This window comes from Poecilia formosa, unplaced genomic scaffold, assembly GCF_000485575.1.
Source record: "Poecilia formosa unplaced genomic scaffold, Poecilia_formosa-5.1.2 Scaffold84, whole genome shotgun sequence".
NCBI classification, from domain to species: Eukaryota; Metazoa; Chordata; class Actinopteri; order Cyprinodontiformes; family Poeciliidae; genus Poecilia; species Poecilia formosa.
The window spans coordinates 1,367,057-1,382,613 of NW_006800023.1; the positions used below are offsets into that span (position 1 = coordinate 1,367,057).

The 15,557-nt window shown below is 37.2% G+C and overlaps 1 protein-coding gene across 2 annotated transcripts; it reads right to left on the bottom strand.

Moving 5' to 3' along the window:
- Positions 1-5,622: 5,622 nt before the first annotated feature.
- stx19 (syntaxin 19) lies at positions 5,623-14,394 on the bottom strand. 2 transcript variants are annotated; one of them, XM_016673877.1, is made up of 6 exons: positions 14,152-14,394; positions 13,533-13,592; positions 11,555-11,843; positions 9,288-9,524; positions 8,646-8,858; positions 5,623-7,196 (listed from the first exon to the last, which is right to left on the bottom strand). In XM_016673877.1, the coding sequence occupies exons 3-6, from the start codon at positions 11,768-11,770 to the stop codon at positions 6,960-6,962; spliced, it is 903 nt and encodes a 300-aa protein (XP_016529363.1). In that variant the 5' UTR covers positions 11,771-11,843; positions 13,533-13,592; positions 14,152-14,394; the 3' UTR covers positions 5,623-6,959. The 2 variants fall into 2 exon arrangements, with proteins under 2 accessions (XP_016529363.1, XP_007557204.1); XM_007557142.2 differs by lacking the exon at positions 13,533-13,592 and having other exon boundaries at positions 14,152-14,393.
- Positions 14,395-15,557: the final 1,163 nt, after the last annotated feature.

Sequence of the window (15,557 nt, forward strand, 5' to 3'; positions counted from 1 at the left end):
AAGGATGAATTTTAGGCAATGTTTTCTTTAATTTTCACAAGAAATAGCTACATCAAAAGTATACTTTTGTTTTAAATAAAAGTGCAAATATTTTTTTAAATTAAAACCATTTGCACTAGTTTATTTTATTTTATTTTATTTGCATTAATCAAAGAAAGTTGTTTTTTTAAATTAAAACCATTTGCACTAGTTTATTTTATTTTATTTTATTTGCATTAATCAAAGAAAGTTGGCTGATGAGTTTTTTTATAATTTTATTTTTTTTTTTTCATGTTCACACTTTTTACTTACAGTCAAGAAGCAGTAACCACTAACCCAAAAGCACCACTTCTTCTTATGGGGTCTGAGCTTTGGGCCCCGTAAGAAGCACTCGTCCATACAATGTATCGATGCAAGGCCACGCACACACACGCACGCGCACGCACACGCACACACACACACACACACACACACACCTACACTCGATGCAAGGCCACACACTCACGAGCGTCTACACTGTACCATATACTTATCTCATGGTCAGCATTGGATTTCATAACAGCTGGTAAGCTGGACATAACTTCCCTCTTCTGATTATAGCTGCAGAAATTGTGCTGAATGCACTTACTGTTTCTCCACGACCTCACAATGGTATCCATACACAGTCATACAACAGAGCAAATACAATTATGAGGCTTATAGGGTGAAATCTAATCACTTTCTGCCGAGTTTGATGACAAGGTAAAGTAGAGCCCAGACTCGAGATCATATTACTTATTATACTGATGGAACCAAACCTAAACCGCATCAGCTGTGATAGCTTGTCTGTTTCTTCACAAGGTCAACCTGCTGCAGGAAAACCACAATAAATGAATTAGTCAGATGAGCTTCTTTCTTTTATTCTTTCAAAGCTTCTTCTTGTAGTTGGTTATAAAGTTACCCTGGAGGTATTTGATCAGTAAGTGAAAGCACTGCAGAACGCAACATTGCTGAGTGAAAATTTATTCTTATAGCGTGTAAAAAGCGAAACTTACTTTTTTATAGCATGGTGCATGCAATAAATTACATTGGACATTATTTATTGCAATTAATGTGGTTTAGCCAAGGACTGCAGAATAAAAGTGTGTGTGTGTGTGTGTGCATGCCGGTGAGGCTCAGTGTGTTTGCCCCCTCATTACAGGCAGGATTAACCATCAGGAAGGCTCACAGTTCCCTCTGAGCCCTTGGAGGGGTGAAACAAGGAAACATCCTCAGAGACATGTTTTATTCACCCACGTCTCAGTTAATTTTCACCTCTCTTCCGTCCTGACGCGCACGCGTCAGCTCTGCCTCGGCTTGCCCTCCCACTGTTTACCTCTCATTGTGGAACACATGAATCAATAGGCGACACAAAGGAACAGAAAAGGATGCTATTGAGTTAGCGGTAATGGCACACTGATGGAAGTCTAAATGGTTTGTTTACAACCATAAGCTGCAAAAAAATATTCACAACTGGAGGGCAAAGTCTGACAAGGACTGTTTATTGGTTTGTATAGAACTATTGAGCAGAAAAGCACGGTGAGGTCTCATTATTATTAGCTATGAGCTCCCTCTGCTGGCTTAATATGCTTCATAGGGTGGGAGTTTTGGGAAATATTAATTCTGTGATTGTTTTCCTCTGCTGTCATGAAGTATTCGTCAGTGGGTTGGAACTTTCAATTTGAACTGAGACATTTATTTCTGTCTTTTTTTTGTTTTGTTTTTCCTTTCCTAATCTAAGGGGATCATCTTTTAAATTCTAATCTCCTGTAGTAAGGTTTCAGGGGAGAAACCAAGACAGACAATTTGAACGTGCTATTTCCTCTATTGGCTGGCTCAGATTGACTGTATGATTGCAGGTTCTATTCACAGCTGCAGCTGCTCATGGAAAACAGTTATTATTGCTGCTTAGTTTGAAAAAAGTATTGGAGAAAAATGCAGAGAGGATCATTTTATTTGAACTCAAGCCAAGTAAGAGTGACTGTCTGTGAACGGAGCTGAAGTTAAAAGAGCTCAGTCAGATTATGAAACCTCAATGTCAATGTGAAAATCAACAAAAGTGTTTGTTTTTTTTGGTCACAGATTTGATACGATTATGATATAATGCATTTTGTTGATACTCCTTTTTCTTTGATTCTCCTTTGTAATTGTTTTATTCATCCCTATGTTTCCTTCCATCGGTTATCATCAGAGTTTCTTCTTTCTATTTTCTCCCATACTAGTTTCTCCTCAGTTGCCCCAGCTTGGTTCCCCTCCCAACTGACACATCACTTAATTAGATTCACCTGATCATCGTCCCCTTAATTACCCCCTTTTGTATTTTTACTTTTGTGTTCTTTTATTTGTTGTAGAACTTTCCTGTTTCCTGTGTGCCTCGGAGGTTTTCTCCCTATTGATTTATTTTCCTTTGTTCCCTGCTGCGCACTTTTCCTCATTTGTCTTTCGTTATTAAATCACTCCCATTATAGTAATGCCTACCTCCTGCCTGTGTGGTGGTCCTTCTCAAAAACCACAAATGACAACTATATCTGGCACAACATCTTAGATCAGTGGAATATGAATTAATATGCATAAAACAGCGCTAAAAGCAAGCATTGGAATATTAGTTGTGAGCTAACGCGTCTAAAGCTTGTTTGTGGTTTGATTTGCAGCGCTCCCACTCATCCAGCCATCTGTCAAATAATCTAAAGGCGTCCCTGACCTGACATAATCACTGTAGCAACAATTTACACCTGCTTAGCAAAGTATCTCCATTGTTTTTGTAAATAAATGCAACAAAGGTGGAATGGGTTAAAACAGTTTTCAATATTCCACAACAAGCTGCATTAGTTAGTGAAGGCCTGCAAATAGGTTTTAATAGCATGCTCTAAAATGACCATATCTGTTTTACTGATTTTATATTTTTAGGAAAACAAGCCATATTATTGTCAGGCCTGCTTTGTTGCCTCCCCAGGCAACAGTGGTGATGCTTCTGCCTCTGTAAAAAAAAAAAAAAAAAAAATGATCTATTTGCTGAAGAAATATTTTTAAAACAGCACTGTAAAGCATTTGTTTTTATACTGGATGTAATATTTAGACATTGCATGCCTTCCTGAGAAAAAATGTCAAAAATGTTCAAAATCTTTGAAAATGCAGCATTTAAGTTGGAAAATAGAAATTGAAGACTTAATTTGAAATATTTTTTTTGTATTACTATAAAAAAATAATCAGAGATTTAGGTTAGAGGATGACTAGTCAATTAATTAAATGGCTTGCATTTCTACAAATATATATATATAGATATAGATATAGATAAAGATTATTTTACCATATTCTCTACTCCTTCCACACTTCTCACAATGTTCCTTGATCGTTTGCAGTCGAAATGTAAGTGGTGCAGAAACTAACCTTTTAGTATTTCATATTGTCAGACACTACACCTTTACTCCTCTGATTAGTTTTTACTTCTTCCTTTTTTGTCTTTCACATTTCTCCTTGGATATATGTCTATATGTATGCTCTATACATACTTACATTTCACCTCAACAAATTATCATGACCAATATTTGCTTTCATGATTGTCTTCAGACATGGTTAAGGGTCTGTGTTGTCCAGTGATGGAACAGTCCAGGGTGTACCACACTAGAGATTGGAACCACGGCCCTGCAAAATGAGCAGAGATGGATGGATGGATGGATGGATGGATGGATGGATGGATGGATGGATGGATGGATGGATGGATGGATGGATGGATGGATGGATGGATATCTGCTTTGCATCATAACATCACCCTCTGGAGGCTGTATTGATTATGAGCAAAATAAGGTTATTTATTGAAGGTTTTAGATTGACAAGAAGAGGGAAGAAACCTGACTCATGTTAATTTTGCAATAATAAGAGTCTCTGAGTTAACTTGTTGAGGAACTAAGTACAGCTGTAAAAATAAGATTACAATCCCTACCTGTATCTTTAGCTATTTTTAACAGTAATTGTACTGTCTTACTTTTTTTTTTTTAACCTTTGTTTTAATTTAAATTTTCTAACTTGCAGGTTCACGATTTTAACCTACATGCATGTATTCAATTCTTCTGGAGCTTGAGCTGCTACTGGAGCTGCCATACTGGTTCTGCATTTCTTTTGTGATCCATCTTTCTCAGGGCTGGATATGTCTGTGTTTAGATTTTGATGGTCTGATAAAACAGTCGGAAACAGTCAGTAAAATTGTGTCAGTTCTCCATAACCACAGCTGGTGTTACTCATCGAAGGGATTCTTTGCAAAGACATGTGTTTTCAGTATTGCACATGCACAAAACCATAAGTTGCGTGGACTTTAAATAAAATATGAGAAACAAAAATGTTATAGAAGCAATAAAATAATTTATTTCAGAATAGTTACAAGGTAATAAATTGAACTAAAAATAAAATCCACTTTTTTATGACCCATGGTGCTTTGTGTGACTTATGAAAGTGTAAAGCAATGAGGTGGAAAACAATTAGGAATAATAACTCTGTCTACCTGGACTCATCTTTCAGTCGTATATCTGCAATATTATTGAAGTTAAATCTATAAATTATAAATATATAATATATATACTAAAAGCACAAATGTATTTGAATATTAAGTAACAGTTTTCATTTGTATGTTGATTATATTGTGTGGTATGAAGAGGCTGAGATGCCATGCATTGATGAGGTGATCATAATAGGATATTTCTGTATGTCACCGATGATGATGGAAAAATGGTTTTCCAGTAACGGACAGTTGTTTCTCCACTGTCAGTGCAGACGGAGCAAGCCGGCAGCACATGCACAAACATGATTGACAGTGCTGAGACCTTCCTCCTGAAAGGTTTTGTATGTATTTCTGCCGATGTCAGTAGGACCACAGGGAGGAGACAGAGGAGCTCAAATGTTTCACAGACTCTCTGTCTCGTGTTTTACTGTCACAACATAGTGACAGTTTTAACAAATATGTGAAAAACATATTTTTTAAGTTCCCTACTGGAGCTTTACTTTTTCTTTTCTCTAATGTATGTTTTACATTACTTTACAAACATGTGAAAAGCATTTGGCCACTTTAAAATGCTTGCTTGCAGTAATTCATAAAACCTTTTATATTTACTTCTTTGATTGAAATGTTTGATTTTTTTTTCATCCTGTGTAAAAAAAAATGTCACCAGTCCATACTGGTGTCCATTTGCCCTTGAGTGTTAAGTGACAACCAATTTAAACCAGTAGTTATCTTATTGAACACTGGATGGCATTGTTGCTGTTCAGGAAATGTGGAATTTGCAGCAGCATTTCATTTTACTTTACAACCTCAAGAGAAGGTGCTCATATATGCATTACATGTATTTTTGCTCTGGTTTACATAGTAAAAATTGAATATCTGATGCCTTCATGTTTTGGTCTCATGTTGAGATTCTAACCCTGATGTACAACACAGAGAAGCTGCTTTGTCGAAAGAGTTTTCTTGCTACAGGCGGAAGTCATCGCACACACCACCTTTCATCTGTCACACCATGCTCCTCGACTGAACCAAAAAAAAAAAAAAAAAAGTAAAGAAAGTTATAAAACACTTCAAAAGAAGCTTTGGACTAGAGCTGAATTCGTGAAAGTCTCAGGAAGGTCAATAAACTGATTTCAAAATATGTAATCCTTTATTTATTTCAATGTTTGTGAGACGGAATCATAAGGAACCAAAACATTCATAAGCAGAGGAGCAGAGACGTCTTCAGCAGTCTGCTTCAGGTTAACAGTTCTGTTTATACACTTTTCCCAACATATCCTGGGAAAAGTGGTCCAACTGGATTTTCCAGGCTGGCTCTCACTCACACATCCAGCTGCACCTGTATTTTGCCGTGGACACCGGACACCGTCGGCCGCTGAGTCACAGAGGAACGCCATCGTCATGTCTGGGTAGAGGACGGTTCACCAGACCGATGATGAATGCATTACTCAGCACTTGATTTCCCATTACTTTGCTGAAGTTGTGAATTATCAGTCATAGCTGAATCCAAGAAAATGATAAGAGATAAGTCAGTCAGTAGTTATGGGTGTTTTGATTCTATTTATGAGATAAATTTAAAATTCCCAGAATTTAGGCGTCTTTCCCCGAAGCCACTACTCCCTTTTTCACTCACTGATATAATAAAACACATCTTAGTATGCTGACTGGGGTCTCACAGTTTTCATGCAAATTTTTATTCACAGTTTTCATGCAAATTAAACTTTGAAAATTGATGTATTACATTTCATTTAAATGGCTGGTGACTACTAACCAAAGGTTTTTGTCATGCCAGAAATGTTTGTATTCTGCTCACACAAAATTGGATAAATTAGTACAATTAAAAATGATTATTACTTGAAATACAGTACATGTATTCATGCTTTTTTTTTAAATCAACACGTTGCCAAAAATAAAATTAATGCAAAGTTGTTGTTTTTTTCTGAAAATAAAATTCTCCTCATTATGAGAAAATTTTGCTTCATGCCCCCCAAAAAGAAAAGTGCATGTTTTGAAAAAACAATTCTATCCCCATTCGAATTCTTATGGCAGAGGGGGAAAAAAAAAACAGTGCTTCACTTTTCGAGAAGAAGGGCTGGAGTATTGTTTTTGCTGATCCAGCAGTGTCAGTAGCCTCCTCTTGTTTGTGACCTCTGTCAGATGACAGTGAAGGTCTCCAATAAGCAACAACGTTGGTGAGCAGAACTCACTGAACTGTCTCTTCCAATCGCAGTCGCTTTGCCTCCTCCTGAAAGAAACAAGTACCTTCCCATAGCAATTCCTGCCCTCCTCTCTAATTGTTTTCTGTGCTCTGCTGCGTCTCTACTCACCATTGCTCTTTTTTAGCAGCAGCAACAACTTCGACACCTTTACCCTCCTTTTAATGTCACTTGTGTCGCTGACTTCCAAGTTAGTCACGAGTGTTTGAAATAAAACCTTATTTGGAACGAACTCTCAGGCACAAAACGCTCTTGTGTCACATGCAGCATCTCCAGGGAGGACAGCAGCAGCAGCACAGCTGTCGAATCGGGTTCTTCTTCTTATATCTTGCAGCCGCCTTGAACTTCTCGTTAGTTGCAGCCACGTAATCTTGTGTTCGCTCAACATTAGTTTGAATGTGTTCAATGTCAGCCCCTTGTTCCTCTACAAGCATGAAGATATCCATGAAGAGGTCTCTTAGTTCTTTCATGTTGTTCTCCAGGCTCAAGAGTTCCTGGGTGTGGAGGAAGATAACATAAATATTATAACAGACATAAAAAGGGACATTAGTTAGGTAATGGAGATCGTAATCTAAAAACTCTTAAAGTGACCTTGTCTTGGACTTTGATTTCTTTTTTTCTTTTTTTTCTTTTTTTTTTTTTACATTTTGAAAGATTAATTGACAAGCTTTTGTCCTCCTCAGGCCTCTTTACCTTGGATTAAGAGCACAACATTAAAAATCAGCCAGAACATGAACAGTCTGTGCTGAGTCTTCTAGAGGTTTGCTGTGGTGCATATAGTGAACTCCCCATTGTGCATAATGGAGTGCATGATTTGTTTTTGTTTTTTTCGAACACCTGCCACAACAGGCTACCATTATTGCACAAAACCACTTATTCAATTTATACAGAAAAATCTCTCAACCGTTTTCTGTTGTGCTGCTGATAAAATTAGAAAAATACTAATACTAGTAGTGTTCTTGTTTCATGGATCTGATGGCGGAAATGCAGAAACCTTCCCCATTTCTAGGAACATTTCTAGGATTGTTAGGAACTGCAGTGTTGTGATAGGTCTGCCAAAAAAGACGTAAGGAAAAACCTGAGAGAGCTTTAAGCTCATTCTTCCTTTCACGCTGAAATAAGAATTTCCAAATTTCAGAAAATCCAATCCTGTTACTTAGTTGTACTAAGTAACAGCAGCACTAGGCCAGTACAATTTCACTCAAGTAAAAGTAGCCATTGAAGAAAATGCTCAAAAATGAGTAAAAAGATCTGACTTAGTATTTTATGATGATATAATATACCAGAAAAAAATACAAGTGCAGACTGTTATTTTAAAGATTAAAATGAAAATAAATAAATAACAATTGCACTACAAGAGAAAAATCACATTTCCAAACCATTTTTGTTTTCCAATTCAAAACTTCTGTGAAGTACTTCCAGCGACAATATCTAGTGTTTTCTGTAACGTTTTGAACGACAATGGCACAATAAGAAGCAGATGGAAAATCAATTTTAAATTCAAAGCTTGTAGGTTTGTATCTCATGCATCTTCTATTAACACATGTTTGTTCTTAATTCGTGAGGTTGATCCCAGTGGGCAGAACATCCAGAAATTGTACTCAAGTAAAAGTAGCAATACTTCATAATATCAATCTGGTAAAAGCATAAAGTACGGTAGAGTAAAACTACTCCTAAAAGTAAATTTCTTTTCTGAGTGTAACTGAGTGGATGTGATTAGTTACTAGTCACTGCTGGTCTTTATCAAACGTGAAGAGGGTCTGATTCAGAAAGATTTGTGTTTCTTTTGGCAAATTTTATTTGATATTATTTCATTTGTCAAGAAGATTAATGTTAAAATACGATTTATTTAATCAAAATCTTTCCATGTAGCTATTTGGGGAGTATAATTTTTTAAAGAAACATTTTCCCAGACTTCATGACCCTTTTTTCTTTGCTCTTACCCTGTGTCGCTGTTCGATCTCAGACAGTTGTGACCGTGTGATTCTGACATCATTTAGCAGGTTCTCGTTGAACACCTCCCAATTTCCTGTGGCGACCATCTCATTCACCTCCTCCTCTGTTACACTCTTTTCCAATATCTCCAGCTGCCGCATAATGAAGTGCTTACAACGATCCTGCTTGGTCAGCAGACCTTCATTATACTGGCGCATCACCTGGAAGTAATTATAGCAAAAGAGAAAATGAGAAAGGAGGGCGGGGGTTGAAGAATGAGAGGGCATTTCACCCCCATCTTTTTTAGCACATACATAATTTATGTTTGATTTTTTTGAGCTTCGTCACACTATGCATTCACTGTGCATCTGCACATGTTGGTGTAGAAAGACACAAAGTAAGTAATTATATGTGCCTCAGTTCTATCACTGCTGTTTTTACACTCCTAAGTGAGTATGTTTATTATAATATAGATATTTTTATAGAGAGAAAAAAAAGATTTCTTATTCAATCTTTCCATTTTTCCATGTGTTTTATACATTTATGAAGCATATCTTCTATTCATGTGCATTCGTGCAGCTTGAGAATAGAGGCAGCAAAACAAAGTTGTTTCAAGTGTCAAATGCAAAGGGAAGGCTGTCCTTTCCAACCTGCTGAAATCTGCGATGCAGAGCTGCATGCTGGGAGCGTTGTATTCTCACTGCGACAGCATTGGTTCCCAGCTGGTCTTCGGTTCTTTGGGCTTGTTTTGAAAGGCCGTCTAAACGGCGGTGGAGGCTTTCGGCCTGCAGCTTGATGTCTCGTGTTATGCTGCTCTCTTTCTTCATCACGCTGAAGCGACGCATGGTTGCCACCAGGGTCTTCTGCTGCTGACAGAACTTCAGGACCTACAGCGGTAGATGTAACGTTTTAGTAGGAGCCACAAACATAACTTGAAACGAAAACACGTCAGTCCTCAAGTCAGTCCTCCGTGTTAAATATGAGTTAGCAAATATGTAATTGTATCATTTAGAAAATTATAAAATGACAAGAGGAATATCAATAACAAAATGAGTTTTTGTGAAAAGTGGTTGGTGATAATGGTTGGTGGTTATGTTGCAACCACAAGGCTTCTCTTTATTAAATGTTGTAAGAGAGATGAACACAAAGCAGCACATAATTTGGATTTTGAAGGAAGATTAGAAATATTTTTCAAAAGCTTTTATTAATAAACAAAAAGTATAGTATATTTGCATTCACTCCCCTAAATCTAATACCCTTTAAAAAAGCAGTGCAACCAACTACTTTCATAAGTAATAATATCACTTGTCTGTTGTCAGCCTGGCCACTGCTTTTCTACGCATTTCTATTTTATTCTCATCTCCCCTCAGAGCTCCATCTTGGATTTTTCTGGTGAAATTTCAACCTGGCACATGAGTAAAGTGTGAAAGATTGCGTCCATTTTCGAATTGTAGCTCGCCTTAATATGATGGCGTCTTGGTGGCATCTTGGCAATGGTGGTGGAGGAAATGAGTGAAGCCATTCACTCCATGTTGAACACGCTTTCAAATATCGAGTCATTATGGACCTAATCCGCTCAGAGTCATTTCCAGTAAGATTCATCAAGCAGGCGGATTACATATGTCATGGCAAAATTTTAGCGATTGGGTAAAATTAGATCCGATCTTTTAAAACTTCAGCAGAGTCCAGCAAGCAATTGTTTCAGACCTTCTGTACAGTGCAGAAGAAGAAGCTGGTTTTTACCAGGCTAGTGTGTAATTTAATCTCATTATAAATACAACTCTGTGAAAGCCTGAGAGGTTCATTACATAATATTACTTAATAAATAGCATCCCTAAAAACCAAGCAACACATTAATAGAGGAGAAAGCTTCAGCAGGTTTAGGCTACAAAACAGTATTTCAAGCTTTGGACATTTATCAATCAGTTCTGCGGAAAAAGCGTGCGACGACAGGAAACGTACTGTTTGGAGTTTGCCACAAATTTTGTAGCAGAAAAAGTAAACTTGTGGCTAAAGATGAACTTGAGACTGTTACAAAATGAACATTTAGTCCCACGTGCAAAACACTATTCATGGTGGAAAAGCAACGCTATATATAACCCAGAACATTCCATTCCCAGATTAAAATTCGATGGTGATGTAGAGTGGGTTTTCTTTAGCAAGGACGTAGGGATTATGGATTAAATGGGAATCCTGGAAGAAAACCACATAGAAGACAAGGCTGGAGTGGAGGTCTAACACTGCAATAACACAAAATCTTATGTTTTGTTTCATTTCTAGTTCAAATATTTTATTACCCTTGGATTAAAAAAAATCTCACTCACAAGTAACTTGCACATTGGTAAAAATTGCTACTTCTACTGGCAGATTATTTCACTTAAACATAGGAAAATTGTCTTGTTTCAAGAGAAAATGTCTGCGACTGAAACTAATAGCTTTTATCAATATACAATAATTAATTACTTAAACGAACTCCTCTGTATTGATGAAAAGTTACTTTTAAATTAGTGCTGTTGTATTCAAGTCTATTGAGATATTTGCACAAGAAACTCGATGAAAACACTTGGTACAATTTTGTGATTTTTGAAGTGAACATGTCAAGGACAATGGAAGACAAAGTTAAAATGGAGTGGTTTAAAACAATGTGTCGTAATAACCGAATGGTCACATCCCAGACCTGAATTCATTTTAGAATCTGTGGCAATACTTCAGAACTGATCCTTACAGACGCCCCACAGCCCGTCAGACTGTGCTTGAGCTGTTGTGCTAGGAAATAATTGGCAATTCCATCTGTACATGTGCAAAGCTGGCACAGTCATAACCCTTTCACCTCCAGAAGAAATGTGTGGAAAGTTGATGCAACATTCACAAGGCATGAATACTTTAGCCTGACTCTGTCATTTTTTCCCCACCTAACCTCTGTTTCAAGCGTGGAGATGTCATCTCTGATTTGCTGAGCCTCGGAGAGGAAATTCTGAATGACTGGTTCCTCCTCAAACACCACGGCCTGCTGTGTAATGGTCCCGGCTTCCACAGATTCATCATCATCATCACCCTCCTCTGAGAAAGGGTTGGCTGTTGTCCCTGACAACTCCTGAGCTGTCTGATGCAGCTCCTCCAACCGATCTCTCATTGTGGAAACCCCCTCTCTTCAACACTACGACGTCTTTGAAGACACTGAAATCGGCAGTGCTGATGGGATGATTCTGAAAAGGAGGAACAAACTTGTGAGGTTCATCATGACACACACCTGTCCGAGTCTCATAATAACTGGAAGAAATACATTGAAAAGTTGTTGAAAATTTCAGCCACCACTGATATAAAAATTATATTCAGGTGGTTTATAGTTGCAGATCCAGGACTTCACCGAAACATGTTACTTGTTTAAAATCCTTTTCAATGTTGTACTCATGTTCTTCTTCAAGAAAACATCATTTTCTGATTGCTGGAAGTCAGAGTTGCATTGAGGTCTAAAATGCTTGTGTTTTGCAAGAGACTTCAGCACATTAATCAATACAATTAACATAAGGATGCATGTGTGAGAAAATGTTTATCTCAATTTATTGAAATGTATCACTACCCAGATGAGATAAGATGGTTAAGTAAATGGATACAATGGTAGTTTAATAAGTATGAAATGAAAGAAGGCGGAAAAGAAATGAATTATGTGAACAAGAAACAGCAAAGGGACGAAAAGACACAGAGGAAAATCACATTTTAAGTTTAAATACTTGATTCTGAAAAAAATAATAATAATAAAGTAAAAAAATGTCATCCAAAATGATATGGTGGATAATAAATTACTTTGATAAAAGTTGGTGTTAAATTCAAATGTTAAGTAAAGGATTGGTGGCTTGCACACCACTTTTATAAGCTTCAATTTTGATGAGGTGCTCCGGTCAGGTCCCACCGGGTGGAGACCCAGAGGAAGACCCAGGACACGCTGGAGGGACTCTGTCTCTGAACTGGCCTGGGAACGCCCTGGGATTCCCCCTTAAGGAGCTGACCCAGGAGGAAGAGGAGAGGGAAGTCTGCTGCCCCCAACATCCGAAGATAATGGATGTACGGGTGGAAGGTGCTGAATTTGAATAGTACAAAAACATGCATATACATCTGTTTTTTATTATTATTATTTTAGGAATCTAGCTAGAACTTAAAACTTTTGTCATAAAACTTTTGTCATTCCTCACTAAAATAGCATGCTTTAGCTAAATAAAACCAGCATGATGAGGGGGAAAAGGACTACGTTTATCTGCTTGTTTATCTACAGCATCAGTCAGAACGACTGGAGAAGATTTACCCATGAGAACTGAGTCACTTGACTTTATCAGCAAAGCCAACAAAAACAAGCTTGGGAGGAGCTTTACTTCAGTTTTCTTTTTTCTTTCTAAGGAAAAAAGTGTACCGCAAATGAAGTGTGTGCAAATTACATTTAATAAAAAATATATATAAAAACAATATCTGTACCCACATAAACTAAACTATGAATATTACTATATTACAAGTAAAATAAATGCGTAGAGTAACTCTAACCCCAGCAATTTTTTAAGTGGGTATTTCAATATGCTTATTGTGGCAGTTCTAAAGCAGGATGCAGTACAGAAAGAAAGCATGAAACCCAGAATCTAATTTGTTCTAAGTCACTTACGCTTGGCAACTATTTGTCTTGCATTAAAACAGCATGCCAAACATTCTGAACTGCCCTCGTACCACACGGATTTGTACCTTAGAGGTCAGGCCGTAATCTTTGGTGAGCATGTGATTGTGCTGTGGGAACAGAGGGTTTGGATGTTAGGAAATGAAGCATTGCTAATCACAGACTAACCTATTTCTCTGTAGTTTCTAAAAGCACAACTTTGTGTGTACATGTTTCAACAAATATAAAAGTCTTGTACCTCAGAAATAAGTATCCTCTGTGCTGAACTCCTCATTTTGCCCTCTATTTTCCTCCCTACCTGTTCCACACAGAGGAGCTGATTAAAAAATTGCTGGAAGGATTTAGGAGCACATTCTGCAGTGTTTAGCCTAAAAACCCGAAAGAAAGTGGAACACGGTTCAAGGAGTTCAACTTCTCTCTCTTTCTCTCTCTCTCTCTCTCTTTGTTCCATAAAAAAGCAAATAGTTTTTTCCTTCCATACATCTGCTCCTTTGTCTATGTTTCTGACGGAAGCCTTTTGTTGATATTCTCCTATTTCCATGCTGGTATTATCGGAGAACTGTGCGTTGTTCATTTGTTCTCTGTCTTTGTAGTTCAACACATTATGTCATATTCTTGTTTCGGTGCTCCAAATTCCCAGGCAAGCAGTTGAGCTTCTGTTGCAAATATTTTCTTTGACTGAATACTCCAAGTAGGAAATTCCAAAAAATGAACAGAAACCAGCACAAATACATAACATCCATAGGTTTGACCGTACATACACATTACACCTGCTTTAAATCATAATTTCTAAGAAAACAGTTAAATGGAAGTTAAAATGCATGAATATAAGTTGAATTCTGAATTTTATACTTTACCTCAGTGTTTCATCAGGGATTTTCTGGTGAAGAGTCCTACTTAGACATTCAGTGGAATCAGTTATTGTAACTCCATGATCTCCTGTTGATCCTTAGAAGCTGTACGTAAATAAAATTATAATAATAATTTTAACGCTTAGCAACAGTTATACCAAAAGCTGTTTCACAGAAAAAGTTGCACTCAAAGCTCCAAGAGTTTTAAGGAAGTATGATGAAGCCAGTTTCAAGCACCACCCCCTCTCCAGAAAGGAAAAAAAAAAAAAAACACACCTTGCAGACGGCCAATAAGAAGGCAGCAGTCTACAGGCCTGTTTACTCACACAAAGAAATGAGAGGTGACGCGATTAAGTAAATGAGGAGGCAGGGGTGGCATAGTGAATTCATAAACCCTGCCCCAAGGCTAATTCTTGAAGAGGAAAATAGAGCAGAGCAAATAGAAGCGTATTGTGTACACAGCTAATGCCAAACAATAGGAATTGTGGTTTGGGTGTCAACCTTAGCATTAGGTTTCTGATCTGCTGAGTTAATTTTACGTGAAGTGGTTGAATTCCCAGCTTAAATCTCTGTTGATCTAAGAGTGTTAGACCCCAGAATATCTGCTGAGCATTTTTGATAAATTTCTACTGACAGGCCCCATATATCCAGGAATGCTTTCAACATGGGAAGGGAGCGTTTCACTCAGAACAATGCAGTAAAGTGGTTTGCTCTTTCCTGCTCTGTGAAAGTTCTTTTTTTTTTAGTTTATTAGAGAAATTGAGCACATACAAAAAGAGGTTTCTACAGCAATTTTACTAGAAACAATTTAATTAGGTTTTGAAGATATTTTGTTGAAAATAAGAATATAAAAATTGTAGATATCCGTTCCATGTTTATATATGCTGATTGTAGGTTGTTACCCTAGTTCTTTGGCAAAAATATTGTTTCCCATATTAGCTTCTGGTGTCACAGTATTGTCCTAATGTCTAATTCTCTTTTCGTCTCTTTATGTCTTTGTCTATCAGTAGGTTCTCAACAACATGGTACTTGTCTGATTTAGAGCAAAACACTTTCCTCGACACCAAAAAAGAAAAAAACTTCCCCCACACATCTCAACATTTGTCAGCCGATATGAAACAAGCTGGACAAACCAGCCTTGTAGCTTGTTCTACTGACACCACGGAAAGGCTGATTTGTAACTTATGTAACACTGAAGCATCCATCACAATTTTCGCAGATTATACTTTAGTTGCATAGGACAAAAAAATAAAAATAAAATAAAATAAATAATAATAGTTAGGAGAGATCATGTAACCCAAATTATTCCTAAGAGGAAGATGTGCTTTTCACAATAAAGGTAAACTGCTTGTACTGATTATACCGAGTTACTTTCAACCTTATCACAATGGAAACAAGCATTCAGTGCAGAA

Coding starts and splice junctions, on each gene's coding strand:
- stx19 (XM_016673877.1), bottom strand. CDS start 11,770: ATGAGAGATCGGTTGGAGGAGCTGCATCAGACAGCTCAGGAGTTGTCA. Junction 9,525..11,554: donor TCTCCACGCTTGAAACAGAG/GTTAGGTGGGGA, acceptor CTACCGCTGTAG/GTCCTGAAGTTCTGTCAGCA. Junction 8,859..9,287: donor TGCATCGCAGATTTCAGCAG/GTTGGAAAGGAC, acceptor AATTACTTCCAG/GTGATGCGCCAGTATAATGA.